The 22,018-nt window shown below is 50.9% G+C and overlaps 1 protein-coding gene across 4 annotated transcripts; it reads left to right on the forward strand.

Annotated features, from left to right (window-relative positions):
• The first annotated feature begins 2 nt into the window (after positions 1-2).
• AIRIM (AFG2 interacting ribosome maturation factor) lies at positions 3-13,662 on the forward strand. Of its 4 annotated transcripts, XM_075047205.1 has the most exons (5): positions 3-280; positions 361-540; positions 617-735; positions 1,134-1,247; positions 12,608-13,662. In XM_075047205.1, the coding sequence occupies exons 1-4, from the start codon at positions 18-20 to the stop codon at positions 1,199-1,201; spliced, it is 630 nt and encodes a 209-aa protein (XP_074903306.1). In that variant the 5' UTR covers positions 3-17; the 3' UTR covers positions 1,202-1,247; positions 12,608-13,662. The 4 variants fall into 4 exon arrangements, with proteins under 4 accessions (XP_074903306.1, XP_074903307.1, XP_074903305.1 ...); XM_075047206.1 differs by lacking the exon at positions 12,608-13,662 and having other exon boundaries at positions 613-735; positions 1,134-1,616; XM_075047204.1 differs by lacking the exon at positions 12,608-13,662 and having other exon boundaries at positions 1,134-1,616.
• Positions 13,663-22,018: the final 8,356 nt, after the last annotated feature.

Here is a 22,018-nt window from a genome sequence, read left to right on the forward strand (position 1 = left end):
CGGGTCGGCGGGTCGCCATGGCGGCGGCGGCGGCGCTGGCGGCGGCGCTGCGGGAGTGGGCGGCGGCGGCGGCGCGGCAGGACGCGGCCTGGCGGGCGGCGATGGCCGCCTGGGCGCCGCTGCTGGTCTCGCTGGCCGGGCTGGCGGCGCAGATGCGGGCGGCGCAGCGGCTGGCGTGGGGCGGCTCGCCGCTGGGCCCCTTCGGCGACCTGCGGGCGCGGCTGTGGCGGAAGCAGCGCGGCGCGGCCGAGGCGCTGCTGGAGCAGCTCGGCGGCCGGCGGTGAGGCGGCGGCGGGGCCGGGGCCGGGGCCGGGGCCGGGCGGGGGGCCGCCGCTGAGCGTCTCCCGCTTTGCCGTGCAGGGCGGAGCTGCGGGCCGTGCGGGACGCCGTGGGGGCCGGCGTGGCCGCCGTGCTGCGGCTGTACGAGGAGCGGGCGGCGGAGCTGGGCCTGGCGGCGGCCCTGCGGCGCGGGCCGCGCTGCCCCTCGCTGGCTGACGCGCTGGAGGGGCTGCAGGACGTGGAGCGGTACTACCGGCAGCTGTATCCTTCTGCTGGGGTCGGGTGGGCAGCGCCGGCGGGTGCCTTTGTCTCTTTGTTGTCCTTAGCGGGCAGGAAGGTACCTGGAGAGCAAGCTGCTGCTGCTCCGCATCCGCTGCGACAGCCTGGCAGACATGGAGGCCCTGCCGCAGTCTTGGGAGAGGATTTTGGCGCGCTACAAGGAAGACGTCATTCAAGGTAGGTCTGCTTACAGCAGACCCAAAGGGCCTTTCCCGGAGCTCCGTGCTGATGTCTCAGCCCTGGGGACAGCACGTGGGCCTGGGGGTGCTTGCTGTGTGGGTCTCAGTAGCAGCGGGTGACCTTGCCCAGTTTGCGGTTGAGCTTTGCGACCTGCTTTGAGATCTGGTGAACGACTTCAGGCATAAATACTCGCCATCACACCCTGGGCACAGCTGGAAGCGGCACCCTTTCTCACAGTGTAAAAGGGGCTTAGTGATCCATTTTGCTTGGTCTGCTAAGTTAGTTTTACTTATGTTTTTCTTCATTGCTTTTAGAAACACGTTAAGGCTTTGTGTGTACAGAATACAGATAAAATGCATTAAGCTAATGGGGTTGGTTTTTCCCTTCTAACTCAGATACGCTTCTTAAGATCTCTCTGTTTGTGGACAACCAGCGAGAGCTGTGCTGCTCACCAGGCTCCTGATGGAGAACAGGAGGGACTGGCGTCGACCGCCTTCTGCGAGAGTCTGGTATGTTCTGAGGTGACCACAAAGAGGATGATGAATTGAGGACGCTTTACTGGTGCTTTTTGGAAGCTGAATGAGTTGGGTACTTGGCCTCAGTAGGAAATGCTTGGACTGTTTCATTTTCAAGTGGAAATGGACTTGGCGTCTGAAGAAGAGGCTGAGCTGAACAAGCTGTGGAAATTGTCCTTTCTTTTGCCTGCCATGGATGTTTTGTATACTGAAAAAAATGTTGAGACTTACTAACTTGAGGTGCGCTGCAAATAAGTGAGCGTAACATAAAATCCAGCAGGCTGATACCTGTACATGTAAGGAGGATGCATAGGTACCGTCCTTACAAATAAATAAAAGATGTCAAATCAGGGCTTGAAAACAGTTTGCACCTTGTGCCTCTCAGCAATGTGTTTGCTTTCATCCACCTGTACATTGAAGAAGAAGGAGCAAATTTGGCTTGGAAATGTAATTATGGAGGTACAGAACCCTGAGGTCTGACACAGGCAGTTTTCAAGTGTGTTAGAGTACGCTCTTCTGATATCTCTGCTAGGGCATGTTTAAATCAAAGTCTTAAAACTTCATGCTCTGTGGCCACAGCAGCTCCTGACAGTTCTGGGGACATCTTTTGTTGGCCATGACACCAATCCTCTGTAATGTTCCTGGAAAGTGGTGGGGTGCCTGTTGTTAAATAACATTTGGTACGAAATTGTAGCTTCTCAGAGAAGGCCAAATAAAGAGTTGTACTTGGATGGATTTTAGATGTGCTTGTGCTCCCTGTTTTTACGGTGAAGCAGGTCTCAAACCCGGGGAGTCCATCTGACCACCTGAGGGCACTGCTCGACCTGTGGAGAGCCGCCCACGGGGGCCCTGGGAGATGGCTGCAGGGCTGGGGCTGCCAGTGCTCACCATCAGCTGGCAGGTCTTCATGGATGGTGCTTTATATGCAGTTCTAATTGCAAAGAAAAATCACGTCACCCTCTTGGCGTTGGTATGGCTTCCGGGCGTCATGGCTGATGAAATCGGCGTTTGCCAAGGGAAGGGCGTTAAGCCCAGGGAAGCAAGGCGGGTTGTGCTCCCAGCACGTACAGGGCAGGGGATCCGAGGGCTGGTGGGGAGCTCAGCTGGCTTGGCAGTACTCCTCTGCTGCTGAAGGTAGTTCCTCTTTGTTCCTGCATGCTCTGCACGCTTCGGGACCCTGGTGTGCTTGCTGTTGCTGATCCTGTCCTCCAGCCGGCTGTGGGGGGCTCTCATGGCTGGACAGGTGCCCGCTGCTCCAGGCATCCCCTACAGCCCCCGTGTGAGACTGCAGCGTAACTGTGTGTTGTGAGTTGTGGTGTGACTGTTCTGAGCTTTTCACTTGGCCATCTCCTTCCTAGGGAAGTGAGAAATGGAGTCCTCCTCCTGCTGCTTCAGCTTAAGATGAAGCAGATGATGCAGTGAAGATACTGGTTTGGCAGATCAGCCAAGAATGCAGTTTATTTAGCAAATGGCTGTAGAGCAGTCTCGATGCAGATGCTTCTGCGTGCAAAGCACTTCCCATCCTTGAGTGGCTCTGTCTCGCCATGACCTGTCGCTGACTCATTTTGTCAGTGTGCTGCTGATGCTGTGGGTTGCATCACAGCATCAGTTCAGTATAAGGCATTTATTTTCCTGTCCACAGCAGAGTGAGCAATTTCATCTAGTTTCCTTTTCCAGAGTTTTGATTCCAGCCGCAAACTCCTCCCAACTCTAGAAATTCATGTCCTGTGTTTAGGTTGCAGTCAGTGAAGCAGTGTAGGTAAACTTTATTAGCCATTACCTCCTGCTGGTGTTCAACCCACGCATCTTCCCATGGGACATCACTGACTTCTGTTTTTAAGGAAAGGGCAAGTGTATGCTGTGGGATGACACAGATCGCAGTAGATTTATGTAGATGCCCTCCAAGCTATCTCTGACAGCAGAATGCTGGTGTCTGCAGAGGCTGCCAGTCTGAAATCCATCTGATAAAAAGGTTGAATGTTGCGGTACAGCAAAGAGCAAAGGTAATAGCACTATCTTTCATCCATCTCCTGTTCCTTTTCTAATATGGTTTTGAACCTGTGGCCAAAGTGCAGACATGTTGCCTGTGTTGGGAGTGTGCTGGCAAGCTACGTGGCTAATGGCAAGCATGCCCGCACCTCCATCAGTGCTGATGGCTGTCACTGCAATGAGTGACTTGTACAGTTCTGGTTTTGGGGTGGGAGATGAGGGAGAGCAGACAAAAGAACAGAGAGCAGCTGTATGGCCTTGGGTTCATTATACGTGGCTCGAAGGGCGTAAGATGGATGACGGCAGGGTGAATCCTGGGGTGTCATCCTTGCTCAGGCCTTGATATAGCATCATCATAAAACAATAAATCATGGTGTTTGTGGATGCAGAATTGTGTTTACATGTGCACATACTACACAGCTCTTCAACACCCTTCTTTGTGAGTCTGTCTTTAGTACAGCTGCATAACGAACAAATGGATTTAAATTTTGGAAGGTCTTCAGAACAGTTTGGTGGTGGCCCTTCTGCTTCTTCTAGATGTTTGGCCCTCTGATGTCTATCTTTAGGCTAACAATAGCACTGCTAAAAGTGCTGAGAGAGCCTTCTGAATTAAAAGTGGCCACGACCTGACTCTGACTGAAATGGGGTGAAGGAGGTGCTCACTGAAGTTTTGATGTGACTAATAAGAAACATAGAATGGTTTGAGTTGGAGGGGACCTTAAAGATGATCTAGTTACTCTGTACTGTTTCTGGCTGATGGGCCATGTCATCAGTTGCAGTGTTCTGGAAGGGCACAACTGAACCTCCGCATCAGAGCGCTCTAATTGGATACAACTGTAGGTTTGTTCCATTTCAGGATCTGGATGTTACAGCTCAGGATGGCTGCCAAGGTCCCCAGTTGCTGACAAGAATGTGGTTCCTTATGTGTGCGAGACTCCCTTCAGCCAACATTCGCCAGGGAATCTGTGTGGGTTCGAAGGTTCCCATTGTGAAGACAGCCAGGGTGGGCATTCACTCTTTAAGCATTTAACTTGGGAGCACTTGGGTGGGAAGGCCGCTCCTCCTCTTCCAATGCCTGGGAGCCCGCACGGCTGAGTTAGATACCTGCATGCCCATGGCAGGGATATTGTTGGGTGGTGTCATCCCAGCCTGCGGCTCGGAGGAGCCAGGGCAGACTGTCTGCGGTAGGCGCTGCTCTTCCTCCCCACGTCTCTCCCTCATCCTGAAGGTCCCTGGCTTGCTCTCAGTTTGTTTCTGTGCCTGAGCTTTCCAAGACTGAGCTGTGACGTGGCCCACTGCTAGCAAGCCATGTCTGCTGTCATCAGCAAAGGATTTCAGTGTCTGTCTGAGTACAGGGATGGGAGGGAGGCGAGTGAAAACACAGCAGCATCTGCTGGCAGGCAGCAGGGTCCTCTCCAGCTGCCTGGGGAAGCTGAGTGCAGGACTGGGGGGCTCCAGCCTGTGCAATGCCTGAGTGAGGCCAGTGGGTAAGGGCAGTATCAAGGGCTCTGAGACTAACTGGTAAAATACACCTAATCATAAAAATAAATCTGAGTGCCTTTATTTTTGGAGCAGAGCTCTTAAAGTATTCTTGCATGGAGATCTGTCATTCAGGAATGCAATAAAACAAAGTTAGCAGCCGGAGCTACCTTGTTAAAGTAAAATTTTCAGGAAACACAAAGCTCGTGCTTTGATTTTCAGCTTTACCTCCTGCTAACTTAATTTGAAAATAGTTATTCTTCACTTATAGGGAAAGCACAAACTAAAATCAGTTACTAAATTTGAATACCCATGAACATTTATAGCGAGCATCTGACTTCTATCTGGTTAGTTTGTTTTTTCATGTAGGGTGAAAGTTAGCTTCTGGTGCAGTGGTGTCTCTGCACAGTTCTGCTTCAGAAATGAGGACCCGCTGTGGGTAACTCAGACTTTTAAACAAAACCCAAAAGCTTTGCTTCAGCATAAGCTCATGGATTTCAAACAGATTTCAAAATTGAATTTACTACAAGGATCCATAGTTAGGAAAAAGACAAAGAATTTGGCACCTGAATTTAAGTGTAAAGTGAGTCGGAGGCAGAAATATGTGATAAAAAGCTTCGTGAGTCATTTAATAAACCAAGCATGGATTTCACAAGCCCCTGTGGTTTTCGTGCTTATTCTTTGAGACTTTCATCTTGGCCTGAAGCAGAACTCCTTTGTGACTTTGCAGGGCTCAAGAGGCTGCATGAGTGCTTATCTGCTCGGAAATAAAACAAACATTCTCCCATCTACATTAATTGGATGTGTAGCTCTGTTCCTAGTGCTCGGCTGTCTACACTTTAGTGTTTCTCTAGTGCTCTTGACTTTATCACAGCATTTACCCTGTTGAGTTGTTGGTGAGCTCCAAGGTGGGCAAACTCTGCTAATCCTATAGATGTGTGTTGAGTGGGGACACATCTGGCTGAGAGGCAGGGATGTGCTTTCCTGCAGTGCGGTTGTGCTCAGCGCAGGTTCTGTTGTCTGCCCTTGCAAAGATGGGCCCGAGCAGTTACTTGGCCAGCTCTTTGCCACTGTGTTTCATCCCTTGTTGCTACAAGCCCCTTCTATTGCAGCAGACCCTCTAGGGCCGCCTGTTCTGCACTTCGCGCTTCCGCAGAATGGAGGCTGTTTTCATCGCTTGCCTTATCTGCCAGTCCTGCATAGATTTTGTTTCAATCCTCCCTTCCTGCTTTTCCCCTCAACCCTTTCACTCCTCCTCCCTCCTTCTGTGGAAACAAATCTACAGTAGGTGTCTCTTGAACTTGCCTGAACTCCTTGTCCCAAGCACCTTCCTGACTAATCCTTTCCAGATGTCCAGGAACTTTTATGTTTAGCAGTTTTGCTCAAGTTCCTCATTCATTCTCAGATGGAGCAAACATTATATTTCCTAATATTATTTGAAAAATAAGACTGATCGTGGCCTTCTGAGAAGTCGTTGCTGCCTCAAAATGCAATGTTTTAAGCACCACTGCAGACTTCTACCCCCAAATTGGAGCACAACAGATACTCATAAATAGCACAGGAGTTTTATTTTCCGTAGCTGACTGTGCTCCATGGCTGTCTAAGACGTCTTGAAAACAGTACTGCACTTGTACCCAGCCAAGTGGCAGGGCTGTTGGCTTGCAATTTCCCAGCTAAAGCATCATGGAGAAATTAGGAGATCTGTCCGATGTTCCTCTGACGGTGACCCAACAATGGAAAGCAAGTTTCTCTGCCCATCCTCTCATCTAGTTTCCAGCATAACTTTGGTTTTGGGGAGGTGACTGTTAGTTCAGGCAAGGGATATTGTCAGTGGCTTCTTTTGCTCGTGCTCTCCAGGTGACCTGTGCGTCCTTTCTTGGTGGTTGAGTATGTCAAGCTGCATGCAGCCTCATGGTTTGTGCATAAAGGCTGCGTTCGGCATGGGCCTCTGGGGAAAAGGGCTGTCTGTCATCCCAAAGTCCAGTGGGATGGTGAGATTTGTAAGATTGGAAGCAATGCCTGCGCCAGTTTACGATCCTGGAGACTGCCTCTCCAACACAGCCTCTGGCTTGTCTTGAAGTCACGTCCTGTGGTTCCCCATGTGCATCCAGTGGCTTTTCATGCTTCTCCACTGCACTCCATGTGCAGCGAGGCTTGCAGTGGGTTTTGGCTATTGGAAAGAAGCTTTGGGCTGTTCAGTGGGACTTGGGAAATTCCTGTCTTTTTCCTTCCATTTTTCCTTGCTTCGGGATTCACCTAGCATGTTACATGTTGATTGCAAAATGCCGGTGGCAGGAGAGAGACCTTCCATAAGTTCAGATTCTTGTTATGGAACCGTTTTGTGCCATCAGTGGCCTGGGGTCCAGGAATGGGTATGTGCCGGTAGGAAGAACCTGCTTTGTTGCCCTGTGCCCCCACCAGCTCCACAGTCGCCATTGCCTTCCCACACAAGCAGCACTTGCAGAAATATTAAGTAGCTATTTAATTTCACAGCAAAGCAAACCTCTGTGAGGTTTGGTGCTCCAGCATACCACAGCTGCCTTCCTCACTGGGGGCTGATATGGGATGGTTCTCTGTTCCTTTTTCTCCACCATCCAGACAGTCTCTAGGCCACCTGGGGAAGGCAGAATGAAGAATATCAAGCCGGTAAGTCTCCTAACCATTCTGCTATGTCAGGAATGAATCCAAGAGCCTTTGCATACTATTAATCTTTTCCAATTCCTAAGAAAGCAAATGATCTCCTCCCGCTCCCATAAATTCAACCTCTCTCTCCTGCTCCCCCTCCAGTGTTTGAACTCTTCGCCAAGAGCTTTATTAAAAACTACAAGATGCAGTTTTGTTTCTAACTGAATCCCAAACAACTGTGTTAGGTGGAGAAGAAACATTTGGTGCAGTTAGCCTTAGAGCATTTTTGTGTATAGTCCATAGCCACTTGTCAGCCAGAGACCAGATTCAGCTCTGTACTAAGCATAGTAGGACCTTTTCTCTTTTCTCCTGAGGTTAGGAGATGAATTCAAGCTGGTCAAAGCTCATGGCCTCATTTCCAAGAGCACCTGGCAGTGACTGCTGGGAGTAACTCATACGGCAGGGCAGAAGGGATGCTCTCCCGGAGACGGCAGTGGGGTCCGGGAACGCCTCACCCTCCCATGACTCTGCGTGACCTGGCCTGCCGCTGCGCTTTAAAACGATGCTGTTCTCTGCAACGTGCCGTCGGCCCGGGGAACAAACTGTGCTGTGCAGCTGCCAGGTCCAGACAGCTTTCCGGCCATCTCCCTTTCCCGCCCTTAAGGGGGAGGTTTCTGGAGACGCCGCAGACCCTGCTGCCTGTCCTCTTGGCATGGCCCCAGCTACTGTCACCTCTGTGGGAGGTGTGGAGCAGCAGGTGATCGTCCCCAGCTTCTGGTGTGAGCGGAGAAGCAGCAGCCGGTGCTGGGAGGCAGTGACCGAGGGTGGCTGTGGGCGTGCTGGGACAGCCGGGGTGAGGACAGCCGGGTCCCGTGGAGGGTGGCTCCACGCAGCAGCGCTGGCAAGGTGCGCGCCGGGGTCCCCGCCAGCTGCCGTGCGTCACTGCCATTCCTTGGCACCGTGTGTGGTGTGTCACAGCCTTCTCCCTTTCATTTCCTAATGTTCCCTCAGTCTGAAACCCATCAACCAGTGCTGAGAAAAAACATTGGCAGAGGAAGCCAAAGCAGAAGTAAGCAAAGCTGTTCCTTTGGCTGAATTCCTCCAGCTTGTCGTGTCCCGCTACTTCGTTTGAGCAAGGAGATCCTGCTCCTGACTTGTGCACCTGAGCCTTGGGAAGAGGACAGCAGTCTTATTTCTCGCTTTCACTGGCAGAGAACGTCGCATCTGTGTTTTGGAAACAAATGGGTGTCTCCATTGTAATGCAAGAGGAATCGTGATTCTGGAATAAATCCTACAACTTTTTCGCTTTGGATGTCTGAGGAATAAAATAGCATCATTCATTTCCTTTCTTTACATGTTACCCTCAAAAGTGGGTCCCACCATCTCCTTCTCCTCATGGAAGAACTGAAATGACTGAGAAGTTTAAACAGAGCTGATCTTGAAAGCAAAATAGAAAGTCAGGGGCTTGCCCATCAGGAATTGTTAAGGTCTCATTGATTTACACAGGCTGCACTTAAAGATGGTTGTTAGATCAATGCATCTGACATTCCCTCCAGTCTGATGCAATAATAGATTATCCCTGCTATTCAAAAACCAGGCCTAATTTGCCATCTATGATGACTTTTTGCAATGAGTTGTAGTTGGCTTTTCTAAGCTGTTTCATGCTCAAGGAACCTTGAAATTTTCACTCATTCCTGGGCATTTCAAATCAACCTCTGCTTAGCAGCCATTATCAGAGGGAAATAGGAATACAAGAGTTTCATTGAGAAAAGCATCTGGCGCTGTGGTGTGTGTTCCCAGGATGTACCCAGGCATACGGTGCACAGGAGAGCAAAAACCTGAAAATGGCTAGAAATACCTGCTGATGCCAAGCTCGAGACAGGGGAAAATGTTGAAAGTGGGGTCCTGAGTTGTCCAAGCCAGTTCTCTACACAGAGCTTTCCTCCCTCAAGAAATCTCCACATTGTTGTGAGAGCGAGGGAGAGCTCACCTGGTGTGGCTTTGCTGAGGAGAACTGTGCTTCATGGTACGGTTTTGGTACCTCTTTACCCAAACCCCAGGAAAGAGGGTGAGAGAGGTTGTGCAAGTGGGAAGATGGGGCTATGGAGTATGGCTTGCACAAGGAGTGCTTTTAAACTTAATAAATCTACCTGTGATCAGATCTCAGGAGCAGGAGAGGGGAGAAATAACGGATGGAAAAGTCCAGATAATTGTGCGCAAAGGAAGAGCAATCTGAAGCCTTTCTGGAGCCAGGGAGCCTGCGTCTGATCTGTCTGGAGCAGGGGGCTGGGAGGGCACCGGGGCAGCACCAGAACAGTTCTGCTAATGAGGAACCTGAAAATGAGCCCCTGCTGCCATTCGTATTAGTCAAGTCTGCAGGCGTCAGGACTTCAGGTGGGCTGAGCCCCCGAAGCAGCAGGGTTTGGGCAGACGCTCCTGTTCCCGTGCTGCATCGTGCCTGGCAGCCCGACATCCCCCTGCCCGAGGAGATGGGGAGCCAGCGATGTGGAAAAACCCCAGAGGCACCAGGGGAATAATCCAGACCAGCTTTTGCTGGACACGACTCCCCCAACTCTAAAAGGCTTTTTGGTTGAGTTTAATAAGATTAGGCTGTAAGCTCTGGAGACATCCGCTTGCTGGCAGGTCTGTGTTCAGTAGTTCCTCGCGCGCCAGGGAATGCTGTTGCTCATTTCATTGGCCTTGACTTCGCTGGATCAGGCTGTTGCTTTGCTTCTCAATTAGCTGCATCTGCACAGCAGTAACAAGCTGGAGATTAGAAAGCCTGGAGAGGGGTGCAGAAAAGTTCACCCGAGTGGAAGGGAGCTCCCCCCACCCCTCGCCCTGGGAACGCTGGGGTTCGGCACCCAGCCTGACCCCTGTCCCCAGTAGGAGCCCTGCCGGGGTCCACCCCCCTTATCGCTGCAGCAGTGACACTGTACAGCTTGTTCTGTTGCTGGAGAGTGTGTGTTCTGTAAAGCTCCAGTTTAGTTCTGTGCTGACATTATTGAAGCTACTGGTAATAAAACATGTCACTACAGGGGCTAGGGCCGCATCTGATCCTGCAAAGGGAAAGCAAAAAACCAAACAAAACCCCAAAACTCCAAAAAACCTGAAACAAAACTCGTATTGACAGGAGGGCTGGATGGCCAGGGATGCAGAGCACTTGGTCCTGCTGCCCAGCCCCGTCGAGAGGCACCTCCCAGACCTGCCACGCTGGCCGTGCAGAAGGGACAAGTGGCACACGGGAGTCACATCATCGTGCAAGTGTTGAACGCTCCCAGTGCAATGAACTACAAATAAATGCTGTTGATGCCTCTGCCATCCCGTCAGGGATTAGTACATGCTGGAGCAATTTGCATGGGGATGAAACTTGGAAGAAAGGGCAATGCTGAGGGAATACGGTATTATTTATTATTGCCAGTTGCAAGGGAACAGCAGCAGCCTCCAAGCTTGTATAACTCTGGAACATGACTATTATTAGAACGGAAAGTTAGCAAGCAATTAGCTAATTGCAATTCACATTGTCTGTTGGCAATTATAAGGAGAACGGTTATAAACTCCAACAGATGGAACTCAAATGGGTCAGTCTCTCTCTTTTTTTTTTTCCCCCATCCCCAAAGGGCATTTGCTATGAACTGAACTACAGGTTCTGACCAGGGATTTGTGAAAGAAGCCAGTCCTGTGAGTAGGCCTGCTGAAGGGGTCCCTGCGGACAGCTTTCCCCTGCTGAGGCGATGCTGAGCAGCCGCCTTCCTGCATCTGTGCTTTCCAGCAGCAGACCTGTCCCATGCTCGCAGGTGGTGGTTTGGTGGAGCTTGTCCTTTCTGGACTTTCCCAAATAGGACATCTTCAAGGCTGGAGAGTTCAAGAAATTGCTCTGTGGTTTCATTCATTTACTCTGCTGTGGTTGTATTTGTTTAGTAGCCCTGGAAAAGGGGGAAGCAGAGCAATCCAGCTAAAATATGTATTTCTTCTCATCCATTTGTTTATAACTCTATACTACTTCACATAATACCTTCTCTTCTTTCTCCAGCAGTGACATGAATCAATGGTGCCTCCCTGAACCTGATTTCTAAACCTTCTGAGGTTATTTGAGGGATCTTCAGTCCCTAGTGAGAGTGAGTCAGAAGAGATTTCTGCAAAGATTAGCAGGAGATGAGGCAGCGCTCTGCTTCCCCTTTCAAGCCACAGGAGATACTAGCAGAGCAGTTCTCATGGGACAGAGATTATCTCACCACTTTTGTTAGAAGTATCTGAGTGATGCAGCACTGGAACATGACTGATGGCGTGAAACATAAGGCTTGGATTCAAGGGATCGCTCAGTGCGTGTTTTACCTTTGTTTAAGCCAAATGCAGATATGCTCGCTACCTGTACTGCTTTATTATCCTCTGGATGAGTTTTGTACTTGATGAGCAATATTTTAAAGTGATGCTATAGATAGATGTCTACTGAATGGTTGAGAAATTGTCATTTACCTATGAAACTTTTTTCTGCTGAAGTACGTCAAGATCCAAGCTGCGTGCATACAAAATGGTGTGTTTAAGGCTAGAGATGTATGAGTGGCCTATAAGAAAGCATGGAGACCCTGAATATTGCAGCCTGCAATGTGGTGGTCTGGTCTGTTTATCAGGTTTACAGCACATGCATGAATGTGGCATGCAGTGCTACTTTGACATGTCACCTGAAAACTATTTATGCATCTCAGATTCCTTTTTAGAGTATGGACAAGAATAGACAGATTTTGCCTTAAAAATAAAGCATCCCAAAAGGTATTCTGAGGCATACGTTTGGCTAAAGAACCTCAAATCTACGGTCAGACTTTCTGTGGCCATGGAAGGAGCTTTGCTCTGTATCTCCTCTGAATGTTGGTGATGCCAGTGACTCCAGCAAAAGGAGAACATCCCTGTTTCAGGTCAAGCTGATACAGATACAGAGACAGCTGTGGGATCTGAAACAGATTAAGCCCAGCTATATGAATTTCATAAATAGTAATACAAACCCACTGCACACCTTAGGCTGATATTAAACAGAGGATGAGTTGGTATTCATCTTAGAGTGAATGCATTATAATGAAATGGAAACATCAGGTTTTACTTATAAACCCCAGGTTTCCCATAGGAGGCAGTTTATGGAGTGACCATTTATTAAAGACAAATGCTATCATTTGAAACATATCTCATGTAAAGCAGGGGACTGGCTGATGCAGAGGAGCAGTAACTGGAGATGGAGCTTTGCATTTACAAGCCATTGTTTTAAACAGGCTCCGCATGTACAGGAACGTGTGATGATAGCTGCCGAGTGCCCGAGTGTCCACCGAAAGCCCCAGCCCGTGCCTCCCACGGCGAGCGCAGACCTGCAAGGTGCTGAGTGCCGCGACCCAGGCCAAACATGCTTAACTTTAATATATATTTAAGAGCAGGCAGAAAGATAATCCAGTTATCTTGAGTCAGACCAGTCATGTGCTTAAAAGAAGCAGGTACTGGATGGGGCCCTAGCCCCAGCAGGGCTGCTCAGCCCCGGGGTGCTGAGCTCCTCTCTCTGCTCTGCAAATCCCCAGGAATGAGAGCTGGCTCCAGCAGAGCATCTGCTGTGGCTGGAGAGGACCTTGACTAAAGAAGAGCAGGGTAAGATGATTCCTGCCTCTGCCCACGGACAGAGAGCAGTCTGTGACATGTTACCTCCTCCCGCGTCCCCGAGACTCTGGGGTCTCTGATTTGGGGTCCTCACTCAAAAAGCCTCAAAGGGGCCCACCTCTCGGAGGGGAGATCCTCCCCATTTTAGTCTGTTCCTTTTAAGGCATGCCAATGTCAGCACCCACTAGTCACAATCCTGATTTTCCTTTTGTTTCATGAGTTAGTGATTCTGAGCTGCAGGGCAAAGGTTAAATGTTAACAACTGCTGTTAAAGTCACATCTGCAGGTAATTTTGCTATTCACCTGGAAAGAAACAGTGTTCATTCAATTAATTGAAAAAGTATATGTTGCCTTTCTGAAATCTTTCTGGCTAGATCCTGGCACCCTGACAAGATGGTGCTGTTTGTTCTTTATTTTCGAAATCAGAAGTCTAGGACAAGAATGTCCTTCATAGGCAGTAGCAGGTAAAATTGCATGCTTTCTAGAAGCATAAATTCCGTTCATTGCGTGTAGGAGAACTTTCTGGCTCAATGTAGTATGACATTTGCAACCATTTAATTTGAATAAATTCCATTTTTATGCTCCATCCGGCTTTTAGTATATCAGCCAAACCATTCGTAAGGGACAGAATGTAAATCCTGCCTGTGTTTCCCCTCCTGCGCTATCATCAGGGATCTATCATGCTAACGCTGCTGTTCCTTTTGCTTTCAGGGCTCCCAGAGGTCAGCAGTTCAGTTGCTGGAGTCCTGGAAGAAACTGTGGATTCCTTTTAGGTGGAAAGTGACTCTGGAGCAGGAGGGGTTTGGGATGTCTCCCTGTTTGTTGTGCCGGGTGGGGAGGCAGACCCTGCTGAATTGCACAGGGGGGGCTGTGAAGGAGGAAAGGTGGCCTGGAGCAGGTGAGGTTGCTGCTCTTGCTGAAGGTGCATGAGCAGGGACATCCCAGAGCAGGGACATCCTGGAGCAAGGACATCCTGGGGCAGGGACATCCCAGAGCAGGGACATCCTGGAGCAAGGACATCCCAGGGCAGAGACAGCCCTGAGCAGGGATGATCTCAGCCACAGAAATGGCTCCTGGAGAAGTGGAGGCAGCTTTTCTCATAGGAAGCAGCCAACAGAAATGTCTAATCCCTGCCAGCCCTGGGGCAGGCAGCTGTGCCAGCAGCAGGGTGCTTCCTATGCGCCTGTCTCAGATACAGCCGAGACACTGGGACCCGGGTGCTGGCTGGATGGCGTGGCTGGCTGCTGTGGCACCGCTGGCTGAGCAAGGCACTGCCACAAGCAACTGCAAACAGCCCAAAGGCGAGGAGCCCTGCTGCAGAGCTGGATGGCTAAAATTAGTCATCCAATTATGGCCAGCCTAGAAAAATGATCAGTTTTTCATAGACCGAAACAGGTGTCAAACACCCGTGTCTGGGAGCACAGCCCCAGGAGTGTTCCCTGACTCCGTCAGCCGGCGCTGGAGAGGACAGGAGAGCAGGTCCCTCGTTGGGGAGCAAGGGTGGAGGGGCCACCAGCGAAGGCAGGGAGGCCATTGGCCTTGGTCACTTCTTAGCTCTTGTAAGAGCGTTCCAAGAGCCTCGTGTCCCTCCCACCCCCATCCTCCGCTCTTCTTCATTATATATTAGATGTCACCCTTATTTTTGTAAGCGCCCTCTCTAATGACTCGGAATTTCTGTAGCTCTAGTAAATCGGGAAAGAATACTTCAACTGCATGCAGATGTGAGCTATCTAGTGAACGCTGTCAGCATTGGAGAATCTTCTGTAAAGATGCAGACAGAGGCAAGCTTTTGCTGGGCTCAAGAGCCATCGCTTGGCATCCATTAACGAGAAAATCGAATCCTCTCCTGCAGAACTGCATGTTACAGGTGACTTGTTCCTGGGAGTGTAGCTGGAGGAAGATGTCCATCTGTGCTGAGCCTGTCTGGCCTCTGCACAGGGCAGGAATAAGTAGCAACCCCCCAAAAGGCAAGTTGTATCTATCAAGGGATCTCCTAACTGCTTTATCCTCACAGCTCCACATCTGGCAGGGAGAGCAACGGGGCAAGGGAAATGCATTGCCTGCCTGCCTATATAGCTCAGACAGGCTGGTGACAGCTCGGCAATGTAAATGATGCATATTAAGCCCTAAATAAAGTGTGAGGAACATGTTTGGGATCAGTAAATCCATCCTGACAAGAAGAAGCAAAGGAATGAAATCCCTTTTCCCAAACAGACTGGTAAGTCTGTGGACTAAATGGAATCTAGTCCCACTGAAAAATGGCTCCTGAAGATTTATGGTTGCGGTCTCCCTGCTCTGATCAGCAGGGATGCATGTGAGTGTGTACTAGGCAATAGGGGCAGGGAGCCCTTGGAGACGGTGAGGCTCGGCTCGGGAGTGGGGGTCACATTCCCCTCCTTGAAATGCTCAGATTTCATTGAACCCACTATGTCCGCACACATTTACAGCCGAGTTCATCACATTTCCCGTTGCATTCCCCCATCAGCCTTTTATCATCTCCGAGGGGTGGCTGCAGCCAAATGTCCCCCTGACTTTCAACAGACTTGTGGGCCTTACTTCTCTGCATAAGTGGTAGACTTAAGATAAGCCGAGGATCTCTTAAACATGCCAGCCTCCAAATAAACAAAGTGGGTGTGATGTGTTACAGGCCCCGTTACCGAGAATTGGCCAACTGAGGAGAAGGGGATTTTCTTTGCAATTCTGTTGATGGAGTCACTTGTCCTCAAAGGATGCTGGGCAGGCTGGAGAGCCTGCGAGGCAGCTCGAGCACACTCACATCATGACATTTGGAGGCAATAATCAAAGGCAAATGGCACCTGAGTGGTCACATTGCAGACAGGGGTGGAGGGAGGAGCCCAGGGGATGCGTGAGCTGCTGCCTGAGTCTGGGAATGCATGGATCTGGGTCTGCTCCCAGGGAATAAAGACAGCCCTGTGCTTAATGCAAAACATGATCCAATCCAGCTTGCTTCAGCTTTGTACGGTTGATTTCCCAGCAGGTTTCTGTGCCCGCTCCCTCTGCCGAACCACCTGTTCCAGCAGATTCATATTTTGCAGGGAAAGCTTTTCAAAAAAGATAAGCACCTGCACAAAGCCTGCAGGCAGCTGCTGTCTGGCAGCTCTGGGGAGACCCAGCAGTTGTCTGCCCTTGTGTGAAGGCAAGCACTGGCAACAGGAGGCTGAGCATCACACCCCAGGTCAGCACATCCCTCCCTCCACTAAAAGTCATCAGATGTTCCTGGCTCCCCTGGAACTAAAGAGTGAGCTCTCTGTTCCTGAAGACCATTTGGGTGAGAAATCACCAACGCTGCTAAGGCACAAAAGCCTGCAGAGGAGGTACACAGAGCTCTGTGTCCCCTGGGCAAGGTCAGTCCTGCGCTGCCAGCCTCACGGCTCTGTGCCTGCAGGGCACGCAGCCCTGCACAGGGAGGTGCTTGAGGCTGCGGTCTGCTGGGGACTGGATGAGGCACAGGGAATGGTCCTTTCTGGACTTCATTAAGGCTGTGAGTTTTTAACCAGTTTGTTGTATGTTCTTTGTTGCCCTTTCATTTGAACAGGGGCCAAAAAGGTGGGATCCAGATTGCAGGCATTTTCCTCGTGTCTCTTTCAGTTCGGGGCTGCCGTTCTTGGTCTCTGTGGGCTGCAGCGAGGTTATCGCACATTCCCTGGGCCTTGGAGACCATGGTCTCCCTCCAGGCTCTGCTGTTTGGGGTGCTGTGGGTCAACCAGTTACCGTCCCAGGACATGGGGCCACGCTGCCAGCGCGAGATGCAGGCTCAGAGCGCAGGAGGCTGCCAGGACACCTCACCAGATGCATATCGTCTCTTTGTTCCTCTGAAAACCACAAAAAAGTTTCTCCCTTCACAGTTCAGTGATGCCCAGACAAAGATGACGTGAAATCTGTGGGAAGACTTATTTTATTACAATACAGGAATTCACAGAACCAGATGTTTAAACTTAGCTGTTGCTCCTTCATACGAGCACCGCTGCCCCTGCTCAGTGGAGCTGTTTGCAAGATTATTTACAGCGCTCTAAATGTGTCCACTGCTGCTTGGGTCTCCAAAAGCTGCTCAGAGTCAGGGCCGATGCCACAGCGAGTCCCCTATATTCCTCTGTGCCGCAGGACCCGGTGGAGAGGAGGCAGCGATGCCGGGGCCGTGGAAGGGCAGGGCAGCGCGGTGCCCGTCGGTGACCCCACCACATCTGGCAGGAGTGGGGGACAAGGTGCAGCCCATGCACGGTCCCCAGCCAGGAAATCATCTTCCCTTGTGGGAAGTATTTTATAAACTGCGTTCCCTGGGGAGGTGTTCTCCCTCCGCGCTGGGATGGTGTCGGCATTGCCCACCGAGGGTGCGCAGCCTTTGGCCTCTGCCCAGCCGCTGCCTGCAGACCCTGTGGGTGTCTCTGCTCTCGTGGGGTCCCGGGGTCAGGCAGCCTCTCTGTAGTCCCCTAAGAGTCAAACCCTGCACCTGGTTTTCTGGTTTTCTCTGCTGTTTCTCACCTGGGCTCCTGCAGCTGGGTTCAAAGGAGCCCGAGTCCCCAGCTGGAGATGTGTCCCTGGTGGGAGCCGTGCAGCCAGCAGCTGTTTTGCAACAGCCTGGGATAGCCTTTCCAAAACCAGCCAGCATCTGTTAGTCAACCCGAGCGCAGTGTCTTAGGATCCTTAGGCTGGAACAGGGAAGCGAGGCTTACACGCACATCCAGGCTGGCAGCGATGTTTGTTTCCCCAGCATCCAGAATTTCATCTTTTCCACCTTCATGCTGCCAGCACAGTCCTTATCCACTGCCCTGACACCTCCAGGGTTTATTTCAAGCTGAACCACGCTGCCTCCATATGTGCTCCTGCCACTGGTTACTGGTTATTAAAAGTCGATGCTGTTGTCTGTCCTCCTTGTGTCCATTCAGAAGTTGGCAGTCCTTAAAAGCTCATTCATCTTAGGCAAGCCTAGTGGCAATTACAGCCCTCAACCCACAGGATCAGTTAACTCCTTCTCTCCCATTAGCCCAATGTGGATGGATCAGCAGTCACGCCCGGTTCTAATTAAAGCGATGCAGAAAAACAAGCATTTTCCCCGCACGATGCACAAGAGATATAGAGGTGGCTATGGAAAGGGGGAAAACAGTATAACTGCCTGGAGGCAGGAGATGTGCTAGGTTATTGCGACTGAAAATCTGACCCTGCATGGAGCTGCAGGTGCTGTGTCACTTCGCTGGGGAAGGACACAGCTCCCACGGACGGTGTCTGTAACAGAAATGAAGGAGTGACGGGAAAGGGAAACAGCTTCTGGGGAGCCCTCCGCAATGATCCAAAACATCGTCGTGGGGCAGAGCATGAAAATGGTATTTCCCCAGCAGACCTTGTAAAATTAAATTGTAAAATTATCAATTTGATCATCACTTATTGCCTTCCCACCCCATATTCCTGGCTGTCAGAAGAATAATTAGCAAATGTTTGCGGAGAATTTCAGAGTCCGTTCACCAGCTCGCAGGAGGCTTAGGCTGTGGATATGAAATAACAATTAACTACCCAGAGAAGTGCAACGCTCACAATGTTTTCCCCTATTCCCAGTGGGCAGGAGGGGCTGCTCCCTTAGACATGGACATTGTTTAGCAAAAAACTCCAGCAAATCAAAAGCTCTGAATTAGCCCTGGGTACAAAAACCCCAAAGCATGTAGATTTTAATGACCAGGAAAGAGTGAGCTGAAGGTTTGTGGCCCTTCACAGTAGACCGTTTGCAAATCCTTCTGCTCCAGAGGCTTCCTCAGGTCTGCAAGTCATAGCAAATGCTAAAAAAATATTTTTTATGCAAGATCAACTTTGGAGTGAAATACAGAAATGTACAAAGAAATCTCAGTTGACCATCTGGCTCTACCGTTCCCAAAGCTCGTAGCCATTTATCTCTGTCCAAAAGTGTGCTTTAAAGATGCAACAGGAATCTTCCTTTGTAGAGAGAATTTGTGAGTGTATGTTTGGCCTTCAAACATGTTAAACTGAACACCAAAGCCTATGGGAAGTACATAAACACCAGAAAACAAACAAGCTTGCTTCATACCTGAAATGAAGCTTGATTTTGGATGCAGAAATGTGTTTATTTTCTTGGAAAGAAACAGGCCCTGGCCTTTCAGCTGTTACAGATTTTCTCAAGGGAATAATTTTTCTAGCAAACCTTGTTCCTTCTGTAATCCTTTGTAACAACTCACCGAGTCATGCTGCCCTAGCTTTAAAAATACATTTTCAAAGCCCATTAGCAAATTCACAGGTTTTTTTTATACACTGAGAATTAAAGTGGAAACATAAGACCTAGCAAATTATTTTCGCTTTATATACAGTCTCCCTAGTAAACAAGTGTTGCAAGAGCCTGTGTGCTGTCGGCAGAGCACTGAGGGATGGAGAACAGAATGTGGTCACATGTGGTTTTATTCAGTGAGTTATTTATATAATCTGAAGTATAGTAACAATCTCCTTGGATCCCGAGGCTCCCAGCTCCGCAGCCCCTGCAGACGGTGCTCCTTGGCTTTCCCACCGTGTATACAGAGACGCCCCTGAGCTCCGAGTGCTTCGCTTCTGCACGTCACTGCTCAGTCAAGATCCTTATTCCAGGAGTGAGCTTGGACCCGCGGGGCTCCCGGGCATGTTTCCCGAGCCGTGTCTTGGTGCTCCCCTGGTAGAGCATCCCACATCCTGATGCTTCCCTGGCCCCGTGGCTGTTCACCATCACCTGTGCCGGGGACTGGTCAGGAGGGTTTTTTGACAATGTCTGAAGGATGTCAGGGTGTCCCAGGAGACAGTGTGACCCCATCCTCCCTGGTTCTGATCTCCCTCTGCCTTCCCAAAGGCCTGATTTTATGTCTATAGAGACGTCCAAAAGCACCGTGAGTCTGTCTCCTCGCTTCCTCTGCATCCCGTGACAGCCAGCACCTCCTCTGCTGCCCTCCCACAGCAGCCCCACAGAAGTGATGCCCTCTGTTTCCCACACACCCTTGCCCCGCGGGCCGGATCCGGCTGCACGGTGACGGGCACCGCTGCGCCCCATGTCCGCATCCTCTGGGGCGGCTGGGGAGCGGGACCCCCCGCCCCGGCCCCAGGAGCCGGCACCGCAGCACGCCTCGTTCCTCCAAGCGGGTTCAAGACGGGTGGCGAATAACGCCGGCTGGAGACTCTGTATTTCCCACCAGAAACAGTGGCCGGGGGTGCCGAGCTCGGTCCCGAGCGGCTCAGCTGGGAGCGAGCTCTTGCTGCTGGCAGGACGCGGCGTCGGAGCGACAGCGAGCGTGTGGCGACGGCGGTCAGGGTGGCGTGGAGCTCGGCAGCGTGGCACGCGCCGGCTTGTTTTCTAAGTGATGCTGCGGAAGATGCCGGTGCCGGGGCTTGCTCTGCCTCCGTGGGGAAGCCGCTGGGAGCACAGCGAGGAGGAAGGCGCGGGTGCCAGGGAGCCCAGGGGAGCAGCGGCAGCCTCGGGGCAGGAGGAGCCGAGCAAGCGGCGGTGGCCGGAGGGGTCCCGGCCCTCGGTGCCCACCTCCCACGCCTGGCACGGGTGGGAGCTCTGCCTTCGCGGCTGTGGGATCAACTACGCAACATTGCAGACTAGTGGTATGACCGGAGATCAGCTGGTGGGTGGAGTGCGGGCTGAAGAAGGCCAGATGAGGTCTGAGCAAACCTGCGGTTGTCATAAAATAGCTGATCCGCTCGCTCGAAAGAAATGTTTTTAATCTCACTGGCATTAGAGGTTACAGTCAGTCATTCTCCAGGCAGGTGAATGGAATTCTTTATTGTGGCTATTTGGTTATATCTTGAATAGCAATAAGGATTATCCTCCAGATTTCTGCATCTCACTCGGAGCCCCTAGCATGTGTTTGTAATTTTCCTCTCCCTTTCAGGCAATGCCAGCAATCTCCTGAAGTTCTTAAACTGAACCTGTGAAATTTAATGGCTGGCCAGTGTATCTGACATATTCTTCTAAAATACTGTTTCAAGTGTGCTTCTTATACTGATTTATGATTTTTTTTCTCCAACAAAGTATCCAGTGTATTTTATCAGTAGTATTTCTCATGCCGTTCTTTGTCAGAAAGGAAGGTCAGGCCAACAATGCTTCTATGAATTTCCAAGGAGGAGCAGTAGGTGGCTGGCTTGGATTTCTTTAGTCTGTCTTTGCTGGTTTAAACAGGCCAAGGCTTTGTCATGGCAGGCACTATCAGAGGTCTAGGGCTGGCCAGGTTCTGCCCCTTGACCCAAGCGCTGAAGCCGGCGTGGCTGCAGACACACGAACAGGAGCAGGTTGGGGTCCTGGGCAGCGGTGCCGGCTCCGGGGACACCCCGTCCCGCCAGCGGTGCTGGGCCGGTACGGTGCAGGCGTTGGTGTCGTGTTCCAGTGCGCGCAGCTCAGACATGCTTCTCCGCTCTTGGTTGCTTTTCTTTTATGAGCCAGTAGTTTAAAACTTGAAATAAACAATGATAATTGCCTGATTTGAGGGGAGGACACTGCTTCTCTTCCTGAGCCAAAGGAATGACAATTTGTCAGAGCATAAAAATGCTGTAGGCTTTCCCTACACGCACGCTGCTCCCACCGCAGCCGGTCGGTTGACTTGGGACACTCCAGCGTCCCGGTACCAGATTCTGGGGAACATCTTGTGTCACGCTGTCACCCTGGGGCGCACCCGAGGCTGGTGCCTGGCGTGGCACGAGGGCAGCCCGCTCGGCTCCGGGGCAGCGCATGCAGCGGGTTTACAGGCAGCATTCGGTGGCAGGCGGGATGCTGAGCTTCATGAATCTGTAATTGCAAATGTAGGGTTGTGGTAATGAGGGAATTCAATGAATCCACAGATTTCATATCTCTGCTGACCCTTTGTGGCCCATAAGGGGTCTAAATACTGATTCCTCTTGTCTGTGGCCAAGAGGGAACAGTTAGTTCTTGTGTTTTTGAACAAGGCGGCATCATCTGGCAGCGGATTTGAGGCTTTATGGAGTCATAGTCTCTGTTTCTCAAAAGCTTTTTTCAGAAGTAATTTCTCTCACTGAACCTTTAATTGCTGCCCTCGCCC

Source organism: Buteo buteo, chromosome 16 (assembly GCF_964188355.1).
Source record: "Buteo buteo chromosome 16, bButBut1.hap1.1, whole genome shotgun sequence".
NCBI classification, from domain to species: domain Eukaryota; kingdom Metazoa; phylum Chordata; class Aves; order Accipitriformes; family Accipitridae; genus Buteo; species Buteo buteo.